The sequence below is a fragment of the Thunnus thynnus genome, chromosome 2 (assembly GCF_963924715.1).
Source record: "Thunnus thynnus chromosome 2, fThuThy2.1, whole genome shotgun sequence".
Lineage (NCBI taxonomy): Eukaryota > Metazoa > Chordata > Actinopteri > Scombriformes > Scombridae > Thunnus > Thunnus thynnus.
In genome coordinates this window covers 10,524,944-10,538,271 of record NC_089518.1, presented here as the reverse complement: position 1 = coordinate 10,538,271, position 13,328 = coordinate 10,524,944, and the positions used below count along the sequence as shown (strand labels likewise).

The 13,328-nt window shown below is 40.4% G+C and overlaps 1 protein-coding gene and 1 non-coding gene across 4 annotated transcripts; both read right to left on the bottom strand.

Annotated features, from left to right (window-relative positions):
- Positions 1-1,308: 1,308 nt before the first annotated feature.
- Positions 1,309-11,638, bottom strand: LOC137192128 (cytotoxic granule associated RNA binding protein TIA1-like). 3 transcript variants are annotated; one of them, XM_067602650.1, is made up of 12 exons: positions 11,389-11,638; positions 10,522-10,618; positions 10,140-10,238; positions 8,988-9,042; positions 8,582-8,669; positions 8,225-8,300; positions 7,939-8,047; positions 7,745-7,840; positions 6,832-6,916; positions 6,176-6,314; positions 4,303-4,451; positions 1,309-2,706 (listed from the first exon to the last, which is right to left on the bottom strand). In XM_067602650.1, the coding sequence occupies exons 1-12, from the start codon at positions 11,415-11,417 to the stop codon at positions 2,568-2,570; spliced, it is 1,161 nt and encodes a 386-aa protein (XP_067458751.1). In that variant the 5' UTR covers positions 11,418-11,638; the 3' UTR covers positions 1,309-2,567. The 3 variants fall into 3 exon arrangements, with proteins under 3 accessions (XP_067458751.1, XP_067458745.1, XP_067458758.1); XM_067602644.1 differs by having other exon boundaries at positions 4,303-4,454; positions 11,389-11,637; XM_067602657.1 differs by lacking the exon at positions 11,389-11,638 and adding an exon at positions 10,799-10,817 and having other exon boundaries at positions 4,303-4,454.
- Positions 11,639-11,986: 348 nt separating this feature from the next.
- On the bottom strand, positions 11,987-12,057 carry trnag-ccc (transfer RNA glycine (anticodon CCC)). The gene has a single exon. It is a non-coding gene; the product is annotated as a tRNA-Gly (tRNA).
- Positions 12,058-13,328: the final 1,271 nt, after the last annotated feature.

Here is a 13,328-nt window from a genome sequence, read left to right as displayed (position 1 = left end):
CAGTGGAAGCACTTACAAGTTCTAACATTCATTTTTTGTTACAACATACTGTCTTGAAGTTCCTCTTCATGCCATTTCTCACTTTCTCTTTTGTCAGTCATACTGTTCCTCTTTCCTCTGTTAAAGCTGGAGTAGGCAGTGTCCCCCGCCCCGCCTCTTCCATACACAACACAGCAGTGTCTACTACTGCGCACTCTCACTCACACACACACACAACTTCCTCTCAAGGCACAACAACCTTTAGTAAACAGGAAACGGTAAACAGGACCTCCTCTTACTTGTTTGAACTACTCACAGACTACTGTTTCAGTTCATTGATATCTTCTGGCAGCTGAGTTCAGTGAGTCTTTTGCTCCAGTGTTGTTGATAAGATTATGTGCTGTTCAGATTCACCTGTAATACAGGCAATACTCCAATGATCACATGTTGCTTTTCATTCTGCTTTCTGTTGATATTCCATGTTTTTTCTCTCCCCTTCTGCAATTCATGCAGTCCCGTCACTTCCCATTGGTCGGTATCCTGGTGCTCGCTGGTCTCCAAACTTTGTGTCATGCACAGTAAGTGCTCGGACAGGGCGCGTAGATGGACAGGTAGGTAGCTCCACCTGCCCGAATAAACTGATTGGACGGACTTATTACAGGCCTGCGCCAGCCAGAGATACCAAACTTTTTTTCTTTTTATTATCAGAGCATTTGATTTATTGTTTGCTGTCAGGGTGTGCAGAGAATTTCAACAAATGTAACAAAAAATGCTTCTAAATACATCACCTACCCTAGCTTTAATGTTCTGCCACCAAATAAAAACTTTCCACCTCAGTCTGATAATATCTTTGTGTCTTTAACATATACAAAATCTTCCAGCCAACAATAAATAGGAAGGACAATATCTACACAATATGGCCCAGCTATAGGCCATATGCTTGAGGCTTTTCTTCATAACAAATATGTCTGTGCAGGTAACACTAGTAGTGAAACAGTTAATCAGCATGTAAAACATCCAGATTTCTACACTTTGTAAATTATCTCTAATGTTGAAGTGCACATTGACAGAGTAAGAAGGCTACTTGTAAGATGAAAGCCGGTCTTATAAAATAAAGCCGTTACAGCTTGAGTAACAGTAAACAGGTCAGGTGGCTTCAGAACTTGTACAACCACAATCAACTTTCGAGATGGCTGCACGTGATGTACTTACCCTACCGCTCTCAAAAGTAAAAAATAAGTCTTACAATAAAATGTAGTTTTTGAGTAAAAACTCCATCGAGGCTCTGCAGAATAACCCATCCATAACAAAAATGAAAACCAACACATATTGTGGTTTATGTGCATTAGCATTTTAATTGGACAAAGCAAGAAAACATTGATTACAGTAGCAGAGTCATCAGTTCTCAGGGCTAACACCTTTCTAAACAAAAGGGTCTGAAAATGTCTGTAGGCACTGCCTAATTAAAAAGAGTATCTTGTCAGCTAAAAGAAACCAGCTCTATAAGGCAACAGTTACATTGTAGGCCTCCCCATTTCTCTGGCAAAAAGAGCAAGTGTAAAGGTTGAATCCACTCAGATGTTTGATATAAAATACTGGCGTTTCAATAGATATTTAAAAAACATCAGAAGTGTCAAACATGTTCACCCTTTAACATTTGAAGTGTGTTAAATTTTAAGTATGCACTGCATGGCAATGCTGTCTTATCCCTGCATGGAAGAATCATGTGTGTTGCACTGTGCCAGTGTCACATTAAATAGTGCCACTCTGCTACGTACAATGTTGGAGTTAACTGTTGAGTTATCAAAACAAAAAAGAAAGCAAGCACCCACAGTTAACAGTAGCATTTTACTTACATCGTTTCAAATGAATGAATGGTTATTTACACGTGGCGAAAAGATTTGCAGGTTGTCCGAAAGATATGAAGGAGAAATGGAATGCCCAAAAAAAAAAAAAAAAAAAAAAAAAGGAAACACTCTTGGTTGTCAAATTTGTCCCAGTACAAGAGAGGAAAAACTGTGCAATATTTATCTGCCCTTACAGAGAAACAGCAGTGGCAACAATCCCTGCAATTGATTTTAATCCAAGAGAGAATGAGAACAAATTAAACAGATTTCCATTCCTCAAATAATATCTAAGGTTCATAACTTAGCACGACTCAGACTTTAACAGTTTCTTTAAAAAAAATGACAAACCTCTCAGTGTCTTTCGGAGAGGAAAGATGTGAAAATGGAAGCAATTTGTAAAACCTGACAAAAAAAAAATCCAAAAGTTTCTCCTTTACAGTTTTATACTCATTTACAGTTAACTTAAAAATGGTAAGAGCCCTGGTTCATGGCCAGTCTTGGCTACCACAAAGGGTGTAAATACCTGTGTGGGTCAAATCGCTCCTCCCTGGCTCCCGTTACCTCAACCCCCCCCAATGAAATCCCATTTACATCTCCTATAGACAACCTTCCCATTAGGTTCCACATCCCAGTAAAAGTCTTAGTCCTGCCACAAGTGGAGGCGGTGTTACACAGCCCCGCAGGGCACCTTACAGCCAATAAGAGGCTGATGGTTGACAAATCTCCCACCCTGCCCCCTTATCAGTGTGTGGGGTATCCTGCGGCTCCCATACCGGGCTGGTTGGCTAGCATACTCCCATTCAATCCCTGTGTAGGCTCCATAACCCCACCGTTACTGATGGCGCTCATGCCAGTCCACCCAGCACTGGCCGGTAAGTGACTGCAAAAAACAAGGTAAAGAGAGAGAGAGGGAGAGAGAGAGGGGGAGAGAGAGACAGACAGAGAGAGAGAGAGAGAGAGAGAGAGAGAGAGACAGAGAGAGAGGGAGAGGGAGAGAGAGACAGAAAGACAAAATGCCAGCAGGTTAGAAGAGACAAGGCGAAAGGGAGCCAAAGGGACGGTATATATTAGAGCTACTAGAATCTGGACAGGCTAGAATGAGAACAAGAAGGCAAGTTATCAGAAGTTGTGAGGGTAAGGCAGGCTGGGCAAAAATCAAGCTAGCAAAAAACAAGGGAAAAAAACAGAAAGTGGAGGGATCTCGGGAGGGGGCCAAAGGTAAGTGTAATTTGATTAAACATGGGTGGACAAGCAGACAAAGAGCATACAGGCTAAGCGCAGCAAGCTAAATATTCCTTTCTAACCCCACCCCCAACTGTAGCAAGCCTACAGAGATAAGCCGCACTGTAAAGAACAGAGTGGATTATCTTCACTTCTCTTCCAACATTTCTACATTTGGCCACAAAGTATAGCAAAGAAGTAACCTAATTCACATGATGTATGTTAAGGCCTTTATCATTCACGTAGTAAAAGAAAATTCTAAGTTCAGTGTGGAGATTGACAGCTTATACAGGTAAGTTTATCTTCAAATTTCAAGTCAAGAGAGGCCTGGCCTCTGTCTTAAGAATTGTGCATTTACTGTACATTTGACAATCAAACACACCATCACTGCTTTCAGTTACATCTACCTCACACCTTCAGCCTATTTATACAGCTGTTCACCAAGAATGTTAGACGGTCAACAACATATGGCCTTTCCTTTATTTTTCTTGGGTGCACAAAACGCCACTACACATAGGCTGTCTAAATAAAAACAAAATTGGATAACAACCTACAAATGATATTTAACATGTCCGACTGACATTCATATACAGATCAAATCTTCAGGTCCTTGTAAAAATAGATCATTGAAACCAAAATGAAAATAATGTAAAAAGCTATCACATGAATGTTGACATACAAAAACAACTTAAAGAACACAGTCCTTACACACAGTGGGACAAAAGGGAAATGCATTCTTCATCAACAAACTACCTCTGAGTGAGGACAGTGAGTGAGAAGCTGAGATCTGGGCTTTTAGACTTTATATGTAATAATTAATCTGCAAGTCCATTGAAATTCAAAAGTAAGCTTTTTGCTAGTTTAAGGCAGTTTTATAACAATTATTTTTGGAACGGCTGACAGTTTTGAACTATTATGAGCTAGAATTCATGTGACAAAAACAGATCAGAGATGCCATTTTGGAACAAAACCCTTCAATTATCAGAATGTGCTGTGCACACTGAAACATGATCAACAACAAAATTAAAGTTCAGATTGTTTGGTGTGTATGTGTGTGCTGTTTTTGCCCTCAATCTTCTCAAGATGAGCAAGGTGAGGGGAAAAAGGGAGGTGGTGGGGTTGGGGGGAGGGAGGTCATGGCTCCCTCCTGTGGCCAGAGCTGGCTCTTGCTGCCCCGGTCTTGATGGGGGACTCTGGTGGTGCTGGAGTAGGAGGAGGCGGTGAAGGGGAGCCCTGTGCACACCGTGCTACTTACTTGAAGCCCTGCTGGTTCCAGGCCTGGCCATAGACGCCGTAGGTGGGGACCTGCCACCCATTCGGGACATACTGGCCGATTTGAGGCCCGTTGCCGTACCACTGGCCCCACTGGCCATAGGGCTGGGCTGCAGGGAAGCCCATCTTGTTCTGCTGTGGGGCAACAAAGAATGGTTTAAGTATGGTTTCAGGCATCAGATCAACCCACCAAAAATACATTGCTCACTAAAGGTTTCACTAGTGTCTGATTTTAATCATCAACTAATACACTGGTATTAATATTTCAGACAGAACACTGTACAGAATATTATTTTTTCAGTGCCATTCAGGGTCAATCATAACTTTACCAGGAAATTTCATGACTGTGTTTTCCTGCTGAGAAGTTGCACAACTTCTACATGAATAACTGACTGGACAAACATCAGCCCACCACGTGATGCGATGATGTGTTTTAAAAAAACACCACTTCAGCCAGGACAAAAGTGTGTGTCATTGGGGGGAGCATAGCTATAAAACCACAATAGAAATAGAGAGAAGTTCTGAAGTTCTCTTAGAAGTTCTGTTGGTTGACTGTTTTTGTCATAAGACACAGAGTAAAATAAAAAATGACATGGTCTTGTTTATTTATTAGAGATGCACCGATTGCAATTTTCTTGGCCAATTCCAATTTCTGTTTTGTTTTTTTTTAGTCTGACCTGCCAATTCCCATTTTCTTTCTTTGTAAGAACTATGATTGACAGCATAAACAAACATTGTTCATATAAAACATGTAACACAGTATTTGGTTTTCTAACTACATGATGAACTTTTAAGTTCATTAAAGTCAACTTAAAGTAAAATACTGATAAAATATTTGTCAGTGGTGCAGATAAACCCCGGTGGGTACTTTCCCACCCTGTTTTTCACCCATAATGTTCAGTAATTTCCTAAACATTATGTCTTTTTAGTGTAATCAAAAAGCACAAGCAAGCAAATATCAAATCTCATGTCACTTTAATAGTGTTTGTAGCACTCAACAGGTGTACAGTTTTTTCCTCTCGGTTCTACTTATTTGGTCATCATATCTAGATTAATATTTAATTAAATTAATTAAATAATTAAAAAATTAAATTTTATTAGAAAAATTTCTACAGATTGAAACACACAGCAGGATTCATGTCAGTGTCAATTAAATAATTATGGGTCCTGAGCAGACCCAGGATGGTCCGGGTGTAGGCCATGTTCAGGCCGTCATCTGAGCTCTGCCTATTGGTGGTCCTGGTGACGGTGTGCGACATGTTGCCAGTAAATAAAATGGGTAAATTAATATTTAAACAAGTTAAAAACTACAGCAGACGTGCTATAAACGTTTCCAGTCGACGGCGAGTCTCTGCAGCAATTCATATCATTTAGTTTTAATGCGTGTGTGTGGCTGTAATGTTGGTCTGTGCCGCTGTGTGCATGACATGAACCATTGTGCAGCACATGTGTGAATTTGACCAGCAAAAAAAACAAAAAACAAAAATCGGATATATGAGACTGATCGGGGCCAGTCACCCATCATGGCTGATCAGCTGAAAACTGGCTGTTTTCAATAGGTGGCCAATTGATCGGTGCATCTCTCTTATTTATAAATCAAAATTGTTGTGTTGCCTTGATTGCACTTCAGTGTTTGTATCACAATTCCAACCACTGCGCTGTCTCTATAACGATCCCATTACATACAAGTATTCTCTTCCTTATTGATGTCCCATTAAAATAAACTGAACCATTTCTTGGTTTGCGTTTTAAATCTACTAATGTTCAAGTTCTACAGACTGTAGTGTCAGATGTCATCTTATGTTTTCTTCAGTTTTATTTCTATATACAGCATTCACAGTACATGATTTCCTTACCTGGGGCATTGGCATCTGCTGCATTGGGTTCATCATGTCCGGGGTCTCTTTACCCCAGTAGCATTTGACTATGTGGCCCTCTAATGCGGTGCCATTCACCGACACAATGGCATGGGCTGCTGACTCATGGGAGTTAAACCTGGACAAAAACAGAGACAGTAAGGAAATGCTGAACCTCATTCCATGTATATTTACTCTGCAATGGTGACCTGACCACTGCTGGAGATGTGTTCTATTAAAAAACTGTGAGAAGAGGAAGAATGGTCTTTTGATGTGTTACTTGTTCACTGAAGAAACATAGAGATCAATTTAAGTTGATACTTTCATAGGATAGAGGAAACTTTGCATTAACCTTTAAGATTATTCCTGCCACAAGAATACAAAGGAGACCAAAATCTTGCATGTGAATATAATCCATGCTGCTCGTATCACTTAAAACATTTGTTATCAGTGGTTCTCAATCCAGGTCCTCAGTGTCCAGAGTACTGTAGGTTTTCTCTCCTACCTTGCAGTGAACTACATTTCCCTGCACTCCAGGTGTCAGTCCTTGATTATATGGCTAAGTCACTGGCAACTACTCCAGCATACTTTGACCGTGCTTAAAAGAAAAGAAAAAAAAAGAATAAAAGGAACATAAATATGAAACTTCCATATACCTCACAAATGAATAGCCTTTGTCAGGGAAAACTCTGATTTCCATAATTTGTCCAAAAGGAGAGAAGGTCTGTCTCATCAGTTGCTCTGAAAGTCAAACAGAAAGGGAACATCAGATATCATTTCTATGTGGCTGATGTGTCATGAAAAAAAAAAAACACTTGCTGCACGAGAGACATTACATACTAACATCCTCTGGTACGGCTCTCTGTCAGTCGTATGTTTAAACCACAGGGCCACATCTCTAAGCAGAATAAACTAAATTAACATTTTTAATGACTAATAGATAATGCAGGCATTACTTGATCTTTCCTTTAGAAACAATAACCCCCCTGAAAAGACCCTAATCCCAAATGAATTAATTCTGCTACCAAGTATTGATATAGCCTCCATTCCATAGACCTTCATTGTCATCCACAAACTATTAAAAAAAATGCCAAGAGCCAAACTATTGCATTGGGAAACATATTCCTTCATGTGATGAATATGAATATGGAGTACCTCTGTGTCAAGGACATCACTGAACATGCTCTTCTGTTTTTACACTGCTTTGTTAGTTTGACAAGCTGAAAGTAATGAAATACATTGGTTGTGTTCATTTTAATGATGGAATATAAATTACCCAATCCAACAGTATGTGTTTTTAGTTGTTTTTGGACATCATTTGAGTTATGTGGCACAAAGGTTTAACCTACGTTGATACAAACAATACTTGTTGGTACAATCAATTCATTCTTGGTTTTGGCCTCTTTGAGGGAATTTATGATAAATATATAATAACGACAGATTTATCCTTGAAAGTCGTGCTCATTGGCTTATTTGCCATTTTATTTATCATAAGTCTTTGAGCTGTTTGCTGAATGTACTTAGCACTACTAGCGTCAGCATCATTAATAATGCCCATGGTATTCTGACCTGTCAGTCCTGTGCTGACTCCACCACAGTACACGGTGCAGTTACTGGGGCTGGACTGACTCACTACTTCATCAAAGGATAGGTGCTTGGAGTTATCTGCCGGGAAAAAAAGACAGACACAATACTACTGTTAACACATGAATCCAACATCCAGTGGAAGCAAGCAAATAATGTGCTTATTTGTGATAACGCACTTTCATAGGTGGTCTTTGGGGCGGGGGGCTTTCTTGTGGCCCAATTAGTTCGGATCTGTCTGCCCCCTAACCACTGACCACCCATCTGCTGAATAGCGTTCTCTGCATCCTGCAAACAAGAGAGAATCTGGTTATTCCATTGAGCTGCAGTCTAACACTGTTTGAATCTTTTTTTTTTCCAGGGTGCATGTTTAATGGAAATGAAAATCCCGCCATTAACATCAGTATTAATGTGATGTTGCACCAAGAACAATAATTTGGCAAGTCAGGTTTCTTGTCTACTTACCCATTTGTTGAAGAAAGACACAAAGCCATAGCCTTTAGATTTCCCTGTAGCCATATCTTTCACAACACGGGCATCTCTGTGGACAAACACCAATGGCATAACATCAGAAACAACATGAATGCATCACTTTAAGTTTCTCCATGAAATCTCTAATTGAAACCATAAATCCCATGTCACGGAGCGATCCCTCTATGAATGTAACTTCCCAAGGTTTCTTCCATTGTTTTTTTTCTCAACAGGTTTTATCGGTATGACGCAGTACAGTGAATAATAATATTTCTCGTTACCACAGCCCAGCATCATTTTCTTTCATCTATCCTTGATTTAATCATGTTTGTCAATTAGCTTGATACTTACGATATCCTGCCAAATGGACCGAAGGCAGCTTTGACGTCTTCTGTAGTTATTTCTGGGCTGAGGTCTCCAACGAACACATGAAAGTGATCTGTTAAATAAAAATAAAAACAATTTAAAAACACATTTTAGACATGACATATGTTATAATGCACACTACATTAAAAACTTTGATTTTTTCCAAGACTGTGAGTTTCTACTTGGATATGCAAATTTTTATCAGTTTGTTAATAGGGGAAGAACAAAAGGAGTGTCGACTTGGCAAAACCACATTCCAGACATGCAATGTAAACAAACACCATGTTTTCCTGTAATGTGCAACATTTCTGTACTAATAAATCAGATTTTTCCAGTGTAACAATGTGATACAGTATACAGTATATCCCCACTGAGAAACCCTTGTACTTACTACTTGTGTCTTTTTTTTGGCTGGTTGGCGTCGTGGCCCAGTTGACTTTGACTTCCTGCAGAGAGGGGCAGAGAAAGAACAGGCCAGGTGGGGTATGTTTACATCATTTACAATAAATCCTGGGACTATAATCGTGTATGTTTTAAAGGCTGACTGAAAGGTACTGAAAAATGATCAAATCAACATTTAAGTAGACTGTAAATTTATTGTGCTATGGTGCCTTTTCCCTCACTTCTGTCCTGAGTTTGTCAATTAGCATAATGTAAGCAAATATATCTTCTATTGAATTTAAAGATCTCAGTTACCTTACGATATTTTTACTTCTAGGTTCTAGGATATGCGTAAAATACATTCATCACCCTATGATCTGAAGATTATGTCTACAACAAATTGTTGTGGACAAGGGAATTACTTTGCAAAAACCAAAGAGAATACAGTAACCATGAAAGGGGCATGAATGAATCATTGCACCAGGAGGGTTACCAACAACTCACACGTCACCTTAAACATGGTGGTTGTTGAGCGAAACACCACAGTCGTGGGCAGCTGTGTTTTTGTCTTAGCACTGAATCCAGCACTCGACTCATTATTACACCGTCCAGCACCACTTTAATATTCTTTTATAAGGCCCTGTGGTCTCTTAAATGTTGCAGATTAAGTTGTTAATGGTCTGCTCCACTGTTCTTGATAACCAGGCTTTATCAGCTCCTCTCAGACTTGTTGTTTTGCAACCTTTTCTTACATTTATCTTGAGGATTTTATTTACAGTAAAGCATTAGTCTGTTCAATGGACACCTGAATTATGTTCTTTTCATATACATCTTCTCAAAGCCCAAATCTCACATGCTTAATACATTCAGGTCATTATCACAGCTTCCAATATTTCAAGATTAATATGTTTGGAAGGCAGCAATAGAATTGGTTTCAACAACAGAGCGATTACTTTTTGGTAGTAGTTATGCTCAAGATATAGTTTGGACCCTGGTTACTTCAGCTGCCACTTGTTGGTTAGGATGCCCTATCTGATTATCTGATTACCAGAATGTGCATGTTAGCAGTCCACTTTATTTTCTTTTGGAAAGGCACACAACCTATATTCCCCACACCCGAAGCCCACCCATCCCCACTCACCCTGTAGATACGATAGCTTACCTTACCCATTATTTTCCTTCCATTCATAGCTGCCAATGAGGCAGCAGCATGCCTGTGGTCATAGAACTCCACAAAGCAGTACGGATCATTTCCAGCTGTCTGTCAATGGGAAAACAAGACTGACATTAAGTCTACAGCACAGATATCAATTTACTCACTGCAGATGACAAAAGCCACCTACAGTAGTTTAGGAGTGTTAGGCCTGACATAACAGACTGGGAGAGGAAAAGCAAAAACGTATATCTGTAGATTGAGACCATCAAACGGATAATAAGCTGCACCACAAACCGTCAAGCCACTGTTGACTGTTACTTCGTACAGTCAAAAGACTATATACCATGAGGTGGGGTGGGGGGGGGGGGGGGGGGGGGGTGATACTCACATCAACTATCATTTTACAGCTCTTGCAGGGTCCTATCTGTGTGAAGACCTGCAGAATGAGGGGTTCTGTAACATCCCTGGACAGATTCCCCACATACCTGCAGACAAGGAGAGAGATGGGGGGAATTGAGTCTTTGTCAAACAGGAAGTAGCATGCAAACAAAGGCTAGTTAACAGGGCTAGCTACAACCCACAACAACCCATTGTACTAAACACAAAAACAACACCATTAGTGGACTAAATACTAATGTGGATAATGTTCATTTTACACACGCAACTGGACTGGGGTCACCCCCTTCGTGGAGTAGTCCCGGGCCGTCTCTCTGAGCGTTGACGTGGCTTGTCTGCCAGCTAGCTAAAGATAACGCTAGCCGGTACAAACGGGCCTCATGCTAAGTGAGCTGGCTGCTGACGATGCTTTACAAAATTACATCCCATCCGCGGTGCTATAATTAAGGACTGTTCAATTATATTAAAACACGATTGTTTTTCCGAGTATAGCTATCACCCCAGCGTAAATGTATGAGCGTTTTAGAACAAGTGGCTGATTAGCATCGGAAGCTAACGAACGCTAGCATTAGCGAGCCATTCAGTTTCATTTTCAGACTAGTTACCGTCTATTTATACGGATAAAACACACAACTTCACGTCCATATCAAAGCATGCTGTGTAGTTTTGCTGCATTTTGAAATGTCGCTAGTGTCGACATGAAAATATAATGTAGAATACAATGGCCATGTGTGTCTATATTACAAGGTTTTATAGTTTTTTAACTGAAACAACAACGTGGAAACATTTCGGACGCGCTGTAGTTAGACGGAGCCCTTTCGCACTCCAGGACATACACGGGGACCCCGCTGCTACTCACAAGGTTCTGGGTTGATCGTCCTCCATCATCAAGGTTTTAGTGGTCGCGTCCTGAGAGGTCCTTAATTCAATGACATACAAATGGTTTGTGGCTGAGCTCGAACGACGGCGAACGTAAAGGTTATATCTACTATTACAGGATAAATCTGTGGCCGACTCTGCGCTCACACACACCGCAGACAGCCTCAGTCTGATGCAAACAATAGGAAGTTGAAGATGGCGGAGGAGCGGCGTCAGCAGCGTCAACCTGCGCGCTGAAATGAAGCCAAAAATCAAGCGCTCTTTCTCCCACTCACACAGAGATGTGCCTCCACATCTGTGTATGCATAATCTGAAAACACACCGACTCACTGGAAGCTTTGTATAATGGTGCAGAAAATTTCTCATTAACCTTATCGTGATTGTAGCTCAATCAGGCAACGTTAGAGGAAATAACAGCTGCACACATCTGGGAAGCGCAGCTAGAGATACTAGATTATATCACACAGCGCGGTTATTTAGAAATTCAGAGTCATTTGCTACAGTTTCCCCAACTATGAGATGCTACATTGTGACATTTTACTATTTTTTTCCTTAAATGTAACCGAGTAAAAAACACGTGCGCCGCCCGGGAATCGAACCCGGGTCGCAAGAATGGGAATCTTGCATGATACCACTACACCAGCGGCGCCCATTCTAAGGGGAGTGGGAAGATGGGTTATCAAGTTCCACCACATCCCGACAACACCGGGAATACGACAGTAGAAATAGCAAAACAAAGAGAAGAAAATAGAAAAGACAATATTTTGAATGCTGTGCATCAAAAGGTCACCGAGTCCATTTGGTGCACATGTTAAATACAGAGCAATAAATGATGATACTGTTATAAAGCTTGACAATTCGAGTTTCATCTGAATGTGTAACATATTTGTTTTTTTAATGCTTTGTTTATTAGGATTTTAATAAAATCTGATGCAAAAGTACAACAAGTTCAGGGTCACATTCTGTGTACAGAGACAGATATAATGGCAGAAAAAACACACAAAACAGTAAAAAAAAGATGACAATATACAATAAAGAATAAAAAAATAAATTATACCCCAAGAAAAGAAAAGTACAAAATCAAAATAAACAACAACAACAACAAAAGACAAGTAGGGTGAATTCAGCTATATTGGGACACTTGTAATTTTATTCAGTACTTAAATCCATCAATGTATATGTATATATGTATATTTTGAAACATATTCATATCTGTTCATCAACTCATTAATTTGTCAAAAATCATCAAAACATTACAAAACACACAACAGTGTATTCATCAATGTCATCAACATTTTGTTGACATGACATGTAAACTTTTTTTTGCAGTCCAATGGACGACATCCATGGAGAACATCCACTCCTCAGTAGTCAGGCTTGGAGAAAACAGAGACCTGTCAACGCAAGTTGGGTCCATAGGGTAGATCCCACTGTCCCTAAACCCTGCCTGGGCTTCCCAAGCTGTTGCTGCACTTTTCCATGCTTTTGAAAACACTCTAAGAAACAAAGGCTTCTACAGCTTCTGCCCATCATTCACCCTGGTGAAGATACAGGCCTCCAGGTTCTGGTTGTACTTTAGACTCCTGAAAAAGGCCCTGTCTGCTGGCTGTAGAATGTGGGTGGGGTGTGCAGGAAAGCAAATTAAATGTGCATTATGGTTTCTCATTAGTTCCAAGGGTTCCAAATTAAACACATGGGGGCTGTGCCCATCCAGGAGAAGAACATGTGGGAAGGGGTCATATTTTATTTTAGTAGGAAACACATCTGCATTGATCCACCTGGTCTCCGTTGCTTTGACCAGCATGTTGTCGGGAGCCCCATAGCACCACTCGTGAGTGGGCCGTATTCCCCCACCCTGTTGAGACCTGCAAGTAGGGTGGTGGTCTCTTCTGTCTCATTCGTGTTGACCTCAAAGCAGGA

Coding starts and splice junctions, on each gene's coding strand:
- LOC137192128 (XM_067602644.1), bottom strand. CDS start 11,417: ATGATGGAGGACGATCAACCCAGAACCTT. Junction 8,048..8,224: donor TGTCTTTCTTCAACAAATGG/GTAAGTAGACAA, acceptor TCTTGTTTGCAG/GATGCAGAGAACGCTATTCA. Junction 4,455..6,175: donor AGCAGATGCCAATGCCCCAG/GTAAGGAAATCA, acceptor GTTGCCCCACAG/CAGAACAAGATGGGCTTCCC.